The 16,829-nt window shown below is 39.7% G+C and overlaps 1 protein-coding gene across 7 annotated transcripts in view; it reads right to left on the minus strand.

Annotated features, from left to right (window-relative positions):
- Nucleotides 1-3,120: 3,120 nt before the first annotated feature.
- LOC135219739 (UDP-glycosyltransferase UGT5-like) overlaps nt 3,121-16,829 on the minus strand; it is a 65,606-nt gene continuing 51,897 nt past the window's right edge. For all 7 annotated transcript variants that reach the window (XM_064256759.1, XM_064256757.1, XM_064256760.1 and 4 more), the window contains 5 exons: nt 5,633-5,863; nt 5,266-5,430; nt 4,761-4,983; nt 4,413-4,632; nt 3,121-3,465 (listed from right to left, as the gene is read on the minus strand). In XM_064256759.1, coding sequence (XP_064112829.1) covers nt 3,183-3,465; nt 4,413-4,632; nt 4,761-4,983; nt 5,266-5,430; nt 5,633-5,863 — 1,122 coding nt within the window. In that variant the 3' untranslated portion in view covers nt 3,121-3,182. The remainder of the gene's footprint in view (nt 3,466-4,412; nt 4,633-4,760; nt 4,984-5,265; nt 5,431-5,632; nt 5,864-16,829) is intronic.

Here is a 16,829-nt window from a genome sequence, read left to right on the forward strand (position 1 = left end):
GTTCTGAAACTGTGTAATTTTAAAGATTATTTATAGTTGTAATCCCATGTTCTCTTTCTCATTTTGAAAGAGAATTATTAAGATTACTTGCAGAGTATCACGTTGCCAAAATCATTTGCCGTGTTTTGACGTCATCAGCCATTTTGAGGTAGAATTTCACAAACCAGTTAGCTCCCATAGAAGAGAGAGAGTCATTCTGATATTAGATACAACTTGCGTTGGTTGCCATTCTTGGAACCGTTGTGAGCAGTTTCAATTTTTACTCTTTCTGATTGAGGGAAATTTTTATTTTTAAATTATTGTAAGTTTTTGCTTTTTGTGATGGCATGTTTCACCACCAGACTAAACACAATTTCCACTTATCAAAAAGTATTCATAATACACTATACTAAGTCCCCAATGGGTGGAATAGTATCTCACTTCAGTACTGTATGCAAAATCAATTCAAGGGGCAAAGTAAATACTAAGAAAAATCCTTTATTTTAATACATAAATATCAGACAGAAATAACACCTGAACCTCTATAATACAATATATATGAATAACACTCACTCTGAATCACCTGCAAAAGAAAACAACTTCACAATAAAAGATAGATATCAACACACACATATACCAAAAAGTTGAGGGCTCCAGAAAGGAGGAGGTAAACAAAAAGAAAGAATAGCCCAACAAATTACAAGCTAATATCCCTAACAACTTTTTCATGTAACTTTAAGGGTCTCCTCTTGAAGGACAACGCCAAACTCCACGTCTGGAGGATAAATCATGGTAGCGGGGCTACTAGGGCCCAAAACAGGATTCAAATGCCGTGATCCAAATAAAATTTACGATTCAATATAGATAGATGGTTATCGACCTTACCAAATCACAGTGAGTTCCCTTTGGCTCTGTAACTGAACCAAGGGCAATGATGAAGGCCCAAAGAAGGCTCACAGAATGAATAATCCAAAGAATCCTTCCAAAAGTAATCGAGGAAAAAATCCAAAAAGCTGCAACATCTAATGGCAGGATATTTCAGATATATATAAATGTTTCAGAGCAGCAGCCCCAACAGGTAGGATCCTGACCTCTTCAAGTGATGGCTCAGAAAATGACTACTTTCAGAAACGACAGGAGTCTTCCATAACCCCTCTGGCCGCCCAGAGCAGGGGGTTGGGGAAGGCCACACACCCACTCAACACCAAATATGAAAGACAAATGGCATTAGTAAAATATTAAAACGAGCAAACCACCGGAGAGGAGAAAACAAGCTAACAACAAAAATGACCATACTTAAGTAATTACCATTCACTATTCAACCAAATATACCAGTCACATATCATTAAATGGCAACAAGATGACAACTCACATCACTCATAACTTTTAGATTTGTTCAAGTTCATAGCATAGTGGGTATTTATGGAAACTGAACAGACAGTGTAAACGTGTTTTTGTAACGGCGCCTATGAAAGAGTATAATGATTTTGGAAGCTGAAGCAAAAAGGAAAAACTGGTACCAACTACTGTGTCATTACAAGTTTTAAGTGCACTTAAAAATATTTACAGTGGTTATGCAAAATTATATTTTTTACATATTGCAAATTTTTGTGTTCTGTATATAGTTCTTTTGAAGTGTTTATTTTATGTTTTGTGATTGTTTTTTTTCACATTTTTGGTAATTTTCAACATTTTTGTGTTCACATATTTTTGCATTCACATTTTGTTTGATTAACTTAGGTGTTTCTTAATGGATTAGTATTGCATACTTGATTTAGTATAACACTTGTGATTTAATTTGCATTTACTTAGATTTCTTTTCAAATATTAATTATTGCTTAACAGTTTGAATTTTGATTGAATAATTTAATTTCTTGGTTAATTAATTTTCTTGATAAATTAATTTTTATTTAATTTTGTTTAATAATTAATTCAAGGATTAATTAAACTTTGTGGCTTTTTAAGTAATAGTAAATATCCCTGAGATTGTGAATTTCACTAAAAAAAGCTTTAAGTTTAAAAATAACAAAAAATTAGTTTTAAAATTTTATAAGGGTTTCATTTATTGACCACCAGTGATGTGATTTTATTTAGGTAGAAATATAGAGTGGTAATTGTGCTGTTTTCCTTCAATTTTATTGAAGTGAGTTAGAACCTGGGAAATAATTAGACTTTTAAAGTTGTTTTGGAGTGATGCCCTTCAATTAATTTAATCTTATATATGATTACCTCACAAGTGTTTTGATGAATTTGACCTAGATGTTGTGATGCCAGTTTTGATATTCATAATCAGTCAATCAATCCATTTAACGAACTTAGTCTGATTTCTTGCATGATTAATAAGATTTTAGGGATAACTGTTGCCTTTAGAGTAGTCTGTCATGTTTTATCTGTGATGAAGATTCAGGTGTTTGGCTGTCGTGAGGTATTTTGATTGATAAGTGTAATTACCAGATATTTGGCTTATAACAGAAAATCTATACAATACGCATCTGTGCTAAATGATAAGGAAATAGACCCGAAATATAGATCGTTTACTCTTGGATAATCCTGATGATGTAGGTCACCTCAAGGGGGTCGCCTTATGAATCTAACTACAATGTTTTATCAAGTTCTTTTCGCCCTTTTAGAGAGTTCCTGCTAACATACATACACATCTGGTTACTTGTAGGACAGACAAACATCAACAAAAATATTATCCCCCTTCCAAATTGGTGCTTTGATAACAAGTCAAAAAGATAGTTCGACCTCACATCATAAATCCCAAGTGCACAAATCTGGTAAAAAAGCATCATGCAAACTGTAGTTACCTGTAAAATTTTATTTTCCATGTACTGTTTCATCAACTTTCTCAAAACATCTGAAGAATTATGGGTGGATTTTGAGACGTTGCTTGGCGGTACTACATGTTATTCCTTGCTTTCATTACTGACATTAATTTGTCATGTCTTTCACAAGTATTTCATTATCAAAAAAAATTTCTCTCTAATATTTTTCTGTTAGGCAGTATTCAGTTTGTATTTTGAGCAAAGGCAGAAGCCTATTTATCGTGTGACGTACAGTATCAAATAACTGTGTGAACTTTTAATAATTGACAGAAGAAAATGCATTTCAGTTGACCAGGTGAATGAAAGCAGTAGATTTCTTATAATGTACATATGGCGTATATTTATTGATACATATGAACTGATTTTGATGAAATGTTATTCAGACTTTTTCTTGAAAGAGTTTTTACCAAAAACTGCAACCAAAACTTTCTGGAAAAGCCACCAGAGAATGAGCAAGGGCAAAATGACGATCAAGAGTGACAAAGCCAACACATCCAGCAGGAGAAGTTGCACCCATGACAGGCTCGCAGCAGGAGACCTCAACTTAGGGGCTCCTCTGTGACGTATGACGTACTCCGTCCAGAACACTGCTCGTTCTACTGGAGAATTCAACTGGTCCTTGTATAATCTTGAAGTCTTCACTACATTTTCTTGATATCTGAAAAAATAAGATTGGAATCGATTTCTATTTTTTTTTTCCGATGAAAAGTAAAAGAACTTCAGATGGCTTCACCATTTGCATACCCTATATTTTCTCTCCCCAACATCAAGGTAAAACAAAATGTCATGAGTACAACAAACAAGACAAAAAAACAAAAAAAAAAAAAAAAACAAAAAAAAAAAACAAAAAAAACCATGCTTATAATGTGAACTGAGGCATGAATATGATGATGATGATAGGTTTGAAATAATAAAAAAGGGGGGCAGAGGAAAAGTAGATTAAGTAATGAGTGATTAATTTTCTTTACAATTAATCAGGCGACTTCAATGGTTTTGTACTACAGACCTCAGAACAGGAAAATGAATACTGTGCAGGAAAGGAGAATATGGTCCATGGATGTCAAACGATGGGAATATTCACCCAAGATTTTATGCAGAAGCAGTCGCACACAGCAAGGTATAATCCAGGTGAAACGTACAGCAGCACAAATACTCAGATAAGAAATTTATGCACAGAATACTGATTATAATTGTAATAATATTTGTCTATAATGCCTCGTATGCTACGTACATTATGGTCACAATTGTCGCGAAAACAATGAATTCTTTTAGAATGAATCTTCCCTGACTTGAATGCCTTGCTTTAAACTCTTATTTGTTAGAGTAGTTGAATGTGTATATTTAATATGCTATTGTTTGGAGGAGATTGAATTTTCATGAAATTTCGCTAGCTGGTTACTGAAGCTCCTAAGTGGGATATAAATTTGTTTACATGATTCCTTGCTAAGAGAATGAATGACATGGATATATATGAAGAATGACACATTTTGCTAATGGTAAGCAGTATGAAATATATGAAGGACGTGTGTCTCATATTAATACATCAGTAATCTTGTTAAGAAACCATGAAAGCAAGAGTTTACAAAAAGAGAAAATAAGACTTACTTTGATTTGTTTATAACTTCTTCAATAGAACTGATGATAAGATCTACAGTTAAATCTTCAAAAGTAAGAGATAGCCCCCATCCGTTAGCAATTACTTTTGCAGCATTTGAAGGCTGGTCTCCAAACAGAGGCAGTACAACCACAGGAGTCCCATGGTACAACGTCTCTTGCAAACTGAGAAGCCCTCCATGGCTTATGAATACTTTCACATTAGGGTGACCTGAAAAGACCAAAGAGATCCATAGATACGAGCTTTCATACAACATACAAAGTTTTCTGCAATTAATCTCCTGATTTTCATTCTAAATCATGGGCCTTGTTGTATGATTATAAGATTTGAATATTCACCTAAAATATCTTGTTGTGGGAGCCAGGGGCTAATCATGGTATTTTCGGGAATTCCTTCTAAATCGGTTTCGAATTTCCAAAGAATCCGTTGGTTTAATTTGGAAAAGGCTTCGATGAACATATGCCTGTACTTGTTAGGCAACGTATTCCCTTTTGTAACTGAACCAAGGCTGAAGTATATTACCCCTGCTGAGCCTGCTCCTTCAATCCATGACTCTAAGTCCTAAATTAAAGAAAAATAGAATTCATGATAACTTGAATTATCATAAGACTGGGAAGATACTGAAGCAATAAAACGATTTATAATGGAACAAAGTATAGAACAGTTTTTAAAACTCTGGTAATAATATTGTTTTCATAAGAAAACTTTGCCATCAAACTCTCAAAGTGGAGATCTCAGTTTATCATTTAGATATTCATTCTGCTTGTTTTAAATACAATGTACCATATACTGAGAGTATTTACCACTAATGCATACAAACATCAGTCGTGATATTAGTCTTACCTCTGGTAAATGTTTGGCAGGTCGACAGTGCATACCACCTACTTCCACTTGAGAAGGTAAAAGGGGTACAGTCAAGTCATTAGAAAAATGGGAGTTCAGAAGGACGAGACTCTGATTTCTCTCTATTTCCAGAAGAGGTGGAAGGTCTGGGAAGTGTACATTGACCTACAAGAAAACAGTCAAGTGGTCAGATTGAGTTAGTCATCCAATTATCCAGAATGCAATGAGTTGGTTAAGAATGTTTACATATTTTTAGCAGAATCCATTACACTAGAACAATTAATAAAATTTGGGCTTACTTATGATAGCAATTGAAAATGAAACAGACTGCTTAATGGAAGAAGGCCTTTAAAGAAGTAAGTCTCACCTCTTTTTGAACTGCAGGTATAACTTCCCAGACTCTCCAGTAAAAGGGAACTCCTATGCTGAAAACTGTATTCACAAGGCGTCCGAAAACGTGTTCAAAGTTAGGCTCGTAAAGGAAACTGGGCATGTAGGCTGGGCTAAGTAGGTTTCCCAGGACAGCACTCTGTCTTGGATCCATGCCAGGGGTAGCGATGGTAATGAAAGGCATCTCGTGTACAAATGGGTAGGAAAACTAGAAATAAAAATGGAATGAGCTTAACAGTTTGCATAAAACGCCAGAGGTTTCTATTCAGTTATGGAAATTATATGTTTTTTTTTATTCCACACCAGCTACCAGGCTATATTTTTCATCACATCCTTATGTAAAATTACTAATTCATCGATTATAGGATGAAAAGCATAATTTTCAAAATATATCACGACGATGTACCAGTTTCTTCATCATAGAAAACTAGTCTATATATTAATGTTATATTAATGTTATGACAAGGTTGTCATACAAGCACCTCAAGTATGCTATACAAGTTTTGTCTACCATGGAATGTTATTGGTGCCTTTTAAGTTTTACCCATTTTGTCTGGCATTTTGTTGTGTCATTATCCCTGATGTACTATACAGGTTTTATAATGGCACTTTAACAGTCATGTGTTCCTGATAGATACACTTATTTTAAATATGCTGTACTTGTCTAATCCATCTTGCAGTGATACTGTAAGCATAATAGGTTTTACCAGTCTTCTGTACTTCAAAATGACATGATTTGCTGAAAACACTTCACCAACCTGTTTGTTTCATAGTGAAATATATTTCATTAGTGTTATTTTCATTATAGTGACAATAATCTTTGACATGCTTTTCCAGGCTTGTCTGCTTTACAAAGGCACTAATACTGTTTGATTCTCCAAGAATTTCTTCTTTCAAGAAACACTTACATTATTTAATCATTCTAGTATGCTTAATATTCTGTTATTTTATACTTTTCCATTTCTGTCTACCTTGCAGTTTCCGGTATGTTAAATGTCTCAGCATATTAAGTAAGAAAAATCGCTTAACTAAAATCAAAAGATATTTAGAACTTTAATAAATATTTATGCTCTTCTTTGTTGACTGAATGATGACTTCATTTGCTTAGTAAGGAAATTTCTGGATAATTTTGATCCCATTTCTTATTATGCAGAATCTACTCCAAAGGCCACAGTGATGACTGGGTGGCCAAATTCATCAGGTGATGTAAATTCTTAGTTCTCTGATCACATATTTTACTTCCCATGCTAAATTCTTCAATAGTGTTACCTGTTGAGGCCTGTCCAGACGAGCGGGCATGCCCACTGGGGAGCGTGGTAGACGGGTAAATTCTACTGGGCTTACCCGTGAGTGTTCTCCACAGCAGAGTTCACAAATGGTCAGGCGTCCCCGACTGTGCCAGTACCGTCTCTACTTTCATATGAAAAACATGGTGGCCAGTACTGCTCAGAAATAGAAACTTGTGCAACATAATAATTAGGTATGTGTAAAGAAAAAGAATAAAAGGATGAGAATGTAATGCAAAGATTGGCTAAATATGAGATGTTCACGGGAGCCATACAACAATAGTACGTGAACTTTAATATGGCTATGAACATGAGTATAGAAACTATATGAGAATGAGCATAAGCACATTCTATACACCCTTTACAAAGGTAGAGCCATATATCCGAAAACAAGATATAAACATGCGACGCAGCATAACAGCAGAGGCTCGACTGGAATTGTTCAAGTTGTGATATAACTTGCAGACTTAAATAATAAAGTGTGAATTTAAGAGAGAGAATCTGAATCTACTTCCCAAATCTATAACTTTCTTGCTAGTTTTTTAATGCTCTCCAAATACCTAAAAAAAACACAAAACTCTATTAAACCTTAATGCGATCTTTAAATTTATAGCATACTTACTGAGACCAAAATCAACCAGAAACATAGGTATAAATAAGAAAAAATGATAACCCACGTTTTGAGCATATTCCACCCGTGGGTCGTGAATAATATGATCTTTGCAAAACCTTAATGTCTGCCCTAAACTATATCCAGAAGAAAGTGTGAAAAAAACTCGTAATTAAAAGAAGGCATTATTATTGCCGACAAAATTCAGCTCTAATCATAATTCTAAAATACATTTTCCCTCACCTACTTAACCTGAGACACTTTAAGCGCTTGCTTTCTTTAGAGGTGTTATTGTGAATTCAGCAGAAAGAGAAGGGTGTAATAATAAAAGGTGAATCGTGCACAGAAATCATTCCAGCTTTGCTTTCCAATCGGTGAGAAGGGTGAAGCCATTGTTTCTCGGACAGACGTCAGCCAGGGAACCCCAACTCTTCGACATGACGTGACTCGTGGCATTAACTACTTGTAGTCAGCCTCACTTATTCGCCCCTGTCGGGAGGCGAACACCGGCCCGCAAGCCTACGAGACCAGCATGTTACCAACTGTACTAGCCAGTGCGGGATAACTGAGATATGAATTTATGAGATTATCTCGCAATTCTCTCTCTCTCTCTCTCTCTCTCTCTCTCTCTCTCTCTCATTTGAAAAAATTATTTTGACGGGGCATGTAACTGGATACATAACACTGGAAATTAGTCCTGATAAAGCTGTTAGTGTAATAATGATAAACATGATAATACGAAAAGAGCAGGAAAATTCGCAAAGAAAAGGAAATGGGAGATTATCTCAAGAGATTCACTCTTAAGCACGCTGCTAGATCGTGATCCTAATGATGCGATTTCATGAGTGATTTATCAGTCATGGTGAATCACTATCGGCTATGTTCTTCCTACTTCAATATCTGTCGCAAAAAGCCTGGATCCGTTTTTTTCCGACAGTCCTTCCCAACGCTCATGAGTTGCAAGCAAAGTGAGAAGCAGGCAGCAGAGTTTGTGTGATTTATCTGTAAATATGTTCAAGAAAAAATATTTTCATTCAGTTTGACTGCTTAGTCAGTTTTGTGAATATTAAAAGGATTCTCCCTTTGATGCTTAAAAATAAAATTTGGACAAAATAACCAATGTAGATTCTGTGAGTAGCAATGCGAAGTGATGTTGGACCATGCAGAAGTCTGATCTGCCTCTTTCTTCTTGGGTACCAGCAAAGATAGACTTGTGCAAGCATTGTCTCTCTCAGCCAAGAGCCAGTTTTGTTGTGAAGGGTACATAAAGTGTTCCCCTCTAATCCCTTTGCATTTTTGATATCCGAGGTTTGCTTAGTTGATTTTCAACCAAAATGTAGTCTTATGATTTAGAAGTAAGAATCATGTGAAATTGTAACTTTTGAGGCCGTTGTTGAGAGATTTTCAAGGGTTTTTTTGGAAAGATTTTTCTCTTTGTCTGTGTGTGCATTGCTGGGACCTCGTGGTTAATTGTTTCAGGGGTGATTTCTTGTGTAAGTTGTCAGTTGGCACGAGTCCGCCTTTCAGTTTATGTTTTATGTATGACACTTACCTGGCAGGTATATATATAGCTATATTCTCTGTTCCACCTGGCAGAAATTTCAAATTCGCGGCAAACGCTAGTAACCTATTAGTAGTTCAGGATACCACCACCCCGTTACCGTGGCGCTAGCGCCAGGAACCGTTCCCACTTGAACCAGATTTTTTCTGCCAGCCGAACCGGCAACATTGTTGGTGGTTCCCTGCTAGGATTTTCTTCTCGTTGCTGACTTTTCACGGATTTTTGGTATCGTACTTGGAAACGTTAGCTTGGCATTCGCTTTGGATTGTTCTTGGAAGATGTCTGACACTGGTAGTATGTTTAGAGTTTGTGTGAAAGAGGGGTGTAAGGTAAGGTTACCGAAGGCTTCGGTCGACCCTCATACCATTTGCAAGAAGTGTAGAGAGAATGTGTGTACTTGGGAGAGTAGGTGTGTTGAGTGTGAGAATTTGTCAGAGAAGGAGTGGAAGATATTTATGAAATATGTTGAAAGGCTTGAGAAAGATCGTGTAAGGAGATCTGTTTCTCGTAGTGAGAGGTCAAATACTTCTAGTAAAAGGAGTGAATGTGTTTCCTCTCCAGCTCCTTCTAACGTAGAGTTGGTAGTTCCTTCTCCCCAGGTATCTCCTGCACCCGCTGCTGTATCGGAGGGCACAAACGATACACAGATTGTAAAGGGTTTTCGCTGCCCTTGCGTCCATGGGAGACCAAATACAGTGCCTTACAGATAAAGTGAGTGCTTTTGATGTCAGTGAAAGTGTAGTGGAGGGGGCGTCTGATCGTCTCTCTCGTGCTCCTAGACCTAGACCTCTGTCAAGCTCCCAGACCCAAGGGAGAAGGCATGTCGACAGTCGAAGGGAGGCGAGAGAGGTTTTCCCACGGTCAGGCGTCCCTTCGGACAGTCCTGTTGTAAGATCCCAGGCTGTTGCAGTTCGCCGCAGAAAAGGCGTAACTGGGAAGTGTGCGTCCTCTGATGGTTCGACATTCAAGAGCGAAGAACATCGGTACTTGGTAGTGTCTCGCCCCCTCAAAGAGGGACGTTTAAGGACATCGACTACTCATGATCGATGTGCTCAAGATCGTGAAGCTTGGAGCAGCCCGGAGGTTTTGTCTTCCTCGGACGAGGACGTGGTTCCGACCAAGAGGAAGAAAATTGTGCGATCGGAAGAAGTCTCGGTACGGCCCGTACGTTCCTGGATTTCGTCAAGAGACTCCCCCCAGTCCTCTTGCTTTTCCTCTCCTCTTCTCTCTCCTTCGGGTAGAGTCCAAGATCGTTCTCCTTTGCGTCCTAGTCCTTCTCGTCTTCCTCCTCCTACTACGGCTGTTCGTCAGGAAGATAGTACGAAGGATTTCTTAAGAGAAATGCAGTCGAAGCTTGCAGTTCTCGTCGATTCATGGGACACTCCTTTGCAAGGACCTGCAAGGCGTAAGGACGAGTTCCTTCCCGTTAAGTCTTCCAAGAAGATGGGACGACAAGTGTTTGCGTGTCGAGGATTTAGGACGCACAGGCGCTACGAAGACGGGCGATCGCGTAGTGTTCCAGGACGCAGGACGCAGGAAAAGAAGGAGATTGTTCGGAAGAAAAAAAAGAAACAGGACGCAAACGTCAGGACGCAGAACGCTGGTGGACGCAGGACGCAGGCGGCAGGAAGCAGACGTGTTACGATAGATGCAGGACGCAAGCGCAGCACATCGATTCTTCTACGGTTGTAGAACCACAGACGGTAGGACGCAGAGACTTCGTTGGTGACAGGACGCAGGCGGCAGGACGTTAATCCACCAGCAAAGCGTCACAACGATAGTGATCTGCAAGACATTTCTTCAGCAGAAGAAGAAGTGGATTTTGTTGAAGAAAAGAATGTCGAACCGTCTTCAGATTATAAGATCCTTACTTCACGTCTGCTGTCTATTTTCGAAGGGAATTTCAGCCTACGGCTCCTGTATCTCCCCTGTCTCAGTTTTCTAAGACTAGACTCCTAAGAAGTATCTTTTCTCAAGATGACTCTGTCGATTTCGGCCAAGAAGGCGTTACAACGAGTGAATAACTGGGCTGAAGGACAAGAAAGAAGCGGGGAAATCCTCTTTCGCTTTTCCCCAGCCAAGTTAGCATCTAAGTCTGGGGTATGGTACGCTACTGGAGAAAGTCTTGGCCTGGGAGTACCTGCCTCTCCCAGGGGATTTCTCCAGTATAGTGGACAGTTCGCGCAGACAGGCGTTGCATTCGGCCAAGGTCTGGTGGACTTCGTCCGAGTTTGAACATCTTTTTAAGGGAATTTTTAGGACTTTCGAAGTCTTCAATTTCTAGATTGGTCATTGGGAGCGTTGGCGAATTCCTTAGAAGATGAAAAGGAACAGGATATGGAAGTGGCTAAGAGCATTATGTCCTGCATGGACAAGGCTCTCAGAGATGGAGCAAATGAGCTGGCTTCATTGTTTCGCAGCAGTAGTTTTGAAAAAGAGGTCGCTTTTGTGCTCATTCGCTTCTAAAGGCGTTTCCAACGCACAGAAATCAGAATTGATGTTCTAACACCCCCTTTCTAACCAGCTGTTTCCGTCAGAGGTTATTAAGGATATAGCTCTGGCGCTTTCGCAGAAGGCCACTCAAGATTTGCTCTCTTCATCGTAAGGAAGTTTTTACCATCCAAGTTGGTGAAGAAAACTCCAAAAGAATTTAGCCCTCAAAGAAGGCCTTCTCAATAGCCCTTTCGAGGCAGAACGTTTGCACGACCCGCCTTTAGAGGCAAGAGAGTACCAACGAAAAGAGGAGCCAAAACTACCTCTAAACAATGAGAAACTCAGTCCTCCAGACAGCAGTAGGAGCCAGACTTGAAGAATTTTGGGAAGTTTGGCAGAACTTGAAGGCAGATCCCTGGGCCGTCAACGTAGCTCGGAAGGGTACAAAATTACCCTTCTTAAAGAAACCTCCTCTCGCAACATCTCCGAGAGCCCTGGGGGTAAATTGCAACGATTTAGTGAAGAAAAAGGCTCTGTGGGAGCAAGTCTCTTCCATGCTAGAGAAAGGAGCCATAGAACCTGTTCTGAATCACGAATCTCCGGGATTTTACAACCGGCTATTCCTGGTTGCGAAGTCCTTGGGAGGATGGAGACCAGTGCTGGACGTAAGTCAACTGAATGTTTTTGTGGAAAAGACCAAATTCACCATGGAGACGAACGATTCAGTACTGGCAGCGGTACGTCCAGGGACTGGATGGTTACCCTAGACCTACAAGACGCATACTTTCATATTCCCATTCATCCAGGAAGCAGGAAGTATCTAAGGTTCGTGATTCAGAACAGGGTCTTTCAATTCAAGGCCCTGTGCTTCGGCCTATGCACAGCCCCCAAGTGTTCACGAGGATGATGTCCAATGTAGCAAGATGGTTACATCTAAGAGGGATCAGAGTGTCATTTTATTTGGACGACTGGTTGATAAGATCTCAATCGAGAAGTCAATGTCTGGAGGACCTGAAACAAACGTTGGACTTAGCAAAAGACCTAGGTCTTGTGGTAAACCTGGGAAAGTCGCGATTGAATCCCAAGCAACAGATAGTTTATTTGGGGATTCAGATATCGTCAGCGACTTTTCGGGTTTTTTCCGTCCCCCGAAAGGCAAGCCCTATGCATTCGGAAGGTGCAGGACTTCCTAGAGAAAAACCGATGCTCAGCAAGAGAGTGGATGAGTCTACTGGGCACACTCTCTTCGCTAGAGAGGTTCATTTCTCTAGGAAGACTGCACTATGAGACCTCTACAGTTTTTCCTGAAAGATTCATGGCCAAGAAAATCGCAACCGGATTCCTTCCAGTTTCTAATTCCTGTCAAAGTGAAGGAGGAATTAAGTTGGTTGCTAACCCCAGGCAGGTTAGCAGAAGGGATGTCGCTTCAACAGAAGAGCCCAGACCTCATCTTGTTTTCCGACGCGTCGGACGCAGGTTGGGGGGTGACATTAGGCCCTCAGGAGGTGTCGGGTCTTTGGAGCGAGGAAGAAACAAGTTGGCACATAAACAGGAAGGAACTGATGGCGATTTTCTTGGCCTTGAAGCACTTCAGAGAGTTGATTCGAGACAAGACAGTGCAAATCAACTCGGACAACACCACGGCTCTGGCATACATCCGCAAACAAGGAGGGACTCATTCTTATCCCCTCTACATGCTGGCAAAGGAAGTTATACTTTGGGCGGAAGAGGAAAATGTCGTTCTGCTCACCAGGTTCATCCAGGGGGAGAAGAATGTGGGAGCAGACATGTTGAGCAGAAGAGGACAACTTCTACCGACAGAGTGGACGTTGCACCTGGAGGTATGTCAGAGCCTGTGGAAGTTGTGGGGCCGTCTGGTAGTAGATCTTTTGCGACAGCCAGAACAAAAAGACTACCAACTTATTGCTTTCCGGTTCCAGATCAGGAAGCAGTGGCGGTCGACGCCTTCCTGATGGACTGGACAAACCTAGATGTTTACGCTTTTCCACCATTCAAAGTACTGGGGAAAGTTATGAAGAAATTCAGGGAGAGCCAAGGAACGAGGATGACCTTAATAGCTCCATTTTGGCCGGCCCAAAGTTGGTTCACAGAGGTACTGGAATGGACAATAGATACACCAAGAACTCTTCCACTAAGAGTAGATTTACTCAGACAACCCCACTTCGACAGATTTCACAAGAATACCCCTCTCTCTGGGTCTGACTGCGTTCAGGACTATCGAAAGTCTTGTCAGAGACGGGTGGGGATATTCTAGAGAGGTGGCCAGTGCAGTGGCTAGGGCCAGAAGAACCTCCACAATTCGCAGTATATCAGTCGAAGTGGGAAAATTTCCGGAAGTGGTGTAGGAAGAGGAAAGTGTCTTCATCCAGTACCTCTGTGACCCAAATCGCAGACTTCCTTCTATACTTAAGGAAGGATTTAGGATTGTCAGTGTCTACAATCAAAGGCTATAAGAGTATGTTGACCTCAGTGTTTAGACACAGAGATATTGATATCTCTGATAATTTGGACCTTAGAGATCTGATTAGGTCATTTGGTACTAAGGAACAGCCACAATGCAGGCCTCCTGCTTGGAACCTCGATGTTGTCTTGAGGCATCTAACCTCGAGTAAATTCGAGCCCTTAGAGAAAGCCTCTCTGAGAGATTGTGTTCTAAGAAGACTATCTTTTTAGTCGCTCTGGCAACGGCTAAAAGAGCTAGTGAGCTTCAGGCCATTTCAAAGAAAGTGGGATGGAGACATGGTAATGCAGTGTGTTCATTCCAGGAAGGTTTTTTGGCCAAGAATGAGAACCCTGCGAATCCTTGGCCAAGATCCTTTGATGTCTTGGGTTTATCTGAGTTAGTGGGACATGAGCAAGAAAGAGTCCTCTGCCCAGTGAGAGCATTAAGATTCTACATTGAAAGAACAAGAGAGAATCAGAGGGAACTCTGATGCTCTTTGGTGCTCAGTCAAAGACCCCAGTAGATCCATGACAAAGAACGCTCTAGCTTTCTTTATGAGAGTTAATTAGAGAAGCTCACATGTTGTGTCAAGAACAGACCTTCGGGATCTTGAAAGTGAAGGCTCATGAAGTCAGGGCAGTTGCGACTTCATTGGCGTTTAAAAAGAATTTAGCCCTCAAGGAAATTATTGAATCGACCTTTTGGAGAACGAATTCAATATTTGCGTCTCATTATCTGAGGGATATTCAGACAACCTTTGATAATTGTCAGACGCTAGGTCCATACGTGTCGTCGGGTACAGTATTGGGCAAAGGAGTTGCCACCCCATAACCTTCTTTTAAGCTAGTATTTTATCAGGTGATGGTGTTGTTTATTGGTAGTCTGAGAACACGTGGTGTTTACTTTTTTTCAGTCTGGTTTGGTTTATATTGGTATCGGTGTGTGTGTAGTTCAGGTACTGATCTATTACTAAGCTGAATGCCGTGGCATAGAGGGCTGTAGGGTTCTGTCAACACATTGGTCACGCCCAGTTGTCAGTTTCCAGTCTTAGCTTCTTCAACATACAGGACACTTCCTTGTTGAGAGCTCCTAAGGTTTAAGCAGACTGAGAGGCAGGACCTATGAAGTCAGCTAGCTACCTTAGCAGGTAAGGAACCTAGAGTTTTAATAATATTTTTAATAATATTTTATACTCTAAATAATGTTGCTGTCTTTGACCCACCTCCAAATGTGTCAATCAGCTATATATATACCTGCCAGGTAAGTGTCATACATTAAAATGAAGTTTTTATGTTAAAACAAAGTTTAATGTATACTTACCTGGCAGGTATATATAATTTAATGCCCACCCTCCTCCCCTCAGGAGACAGGGTCAGAGAAAAATCTGGTTCAAGTGGGAACGGTTTCCTGGCGCTAGCGCCACGGTAACGGGGTGGTGGTATCCTGAACTACTAATAGGTTACTAGCGTTTGCCGCGAGATTTGAAATTTCTGCCAGGTGGAACAGAGAATATAGCTATTATATATACCTGCCAGGGTAAGTATACATTAAACTTTGTTTTAACATAAAAACTTCATATTTCTTGAATTTACATATTAAGTGTATTTATATAGTGAAAATTAAAGAATGCATCCTAATCTTGCTGGACCCTCACTTAGATGTTAGTTGATTTTGCCCTTAAGGCCATGTTATAATAGCCCTACACTTCTTGGCGCAGAAGCAACCCAGTTGAAAGGAAAATTTCCGACATTCGGTCCATCGAAACACGGATAGCCTGTATCAGCGAGCATTGGGAATGTCGTCGAGGAAGTGATGGTTTTGTCGTGCTTTGCTAATAAAACACGAAGATAGTATGGGATAAGCTCAAAGGTATAGATTTTGCCAACTGTTTAAAAAAGTTGTTAAGGAGTGAGTGCACTCGTATGAATTTCGGGAGAGATTAACTGAATTTTCTTTGTTTTATAGTGGTATGATATAGCGGTTGCAGCCTGTTGTGAATTTACCCTGGCGTCGTAGAGGACTTTACATGTGTCTAATGCACCTGATGCAGTTGGAAGACACGCATGGTGGTGGTGTTTAAAGTTGTAGTATCTGTGGCCCATTTTGAATTTATTATTCATCCAAAGAGACTTTGCATGTGTGAAACGCACTTGTGAGTACACCAGTTGGAGATGTGCTGCAGCAGTTTCAAAAGTTAGTTCATCACATTGCAACTAATAAAAAACTGTTAAGAGATCTGTGTGACTATTCTGAAGTAAAAGAACTTCCCTTGCCTGTATTGCCAGTAAAATTAGCGAAATGCTGCTGTCAAAGAATTGTTTGTTATTATTGTTGTTAACTGAAGTTATGAACTACGTTATGTAGTTTGATGTTCCTGTTAACTGAAGTTATGAACTAGATAACGTAGTTTGATGTTCTTGTTAACTGAAGTTATGCACTAGATAACATTGTTTGAAAATTCTTGTTAACAAGTTATGAACTAGATAACGCAGTTTAACGTTCATTTTAACCGAAGTCATGGGTTAGAAAATCGCTTAAGAGTCATTGAAGCTCTAAGTGTAATTATTGCTAACTGTTTTGTCTTGCTAAAGTAGAAGTTAGATGCCTTGTTTCGCTGTTTTGATAGAAGCCGTTTAGAGTCATCTAAGTTAACTGTACTGTCGTGCTAGAGTTTAAGTAGAGGCTGTTTTGTGCCGTGTTTCACTGTTTAATAGATTTCTACAACTCTCCTGAGGATTGTGTTTAATGCCTCCTCAAAGTCAAAGGGAAAAAGCTCTTTGAGTTATTGTTGTGTTCAGACCACAATTTAGTAGTGTTTTT

Source organism: Macrobrachium nipponense, chromosome 1 (genome assembly GCF_015104395.2).
Source record: "Macrobrachium nipponense isolate FS-2020 chromosome 1, ASM1510439v2, whole genome shotgun sequence".
Taxonomy (NCBI): Eukaryota; Metazoa; Arthropoda; class Malacostraca; order Decapoda; family Palaemonidae; genus Macrobrachium; species Macrobrachium nipponense.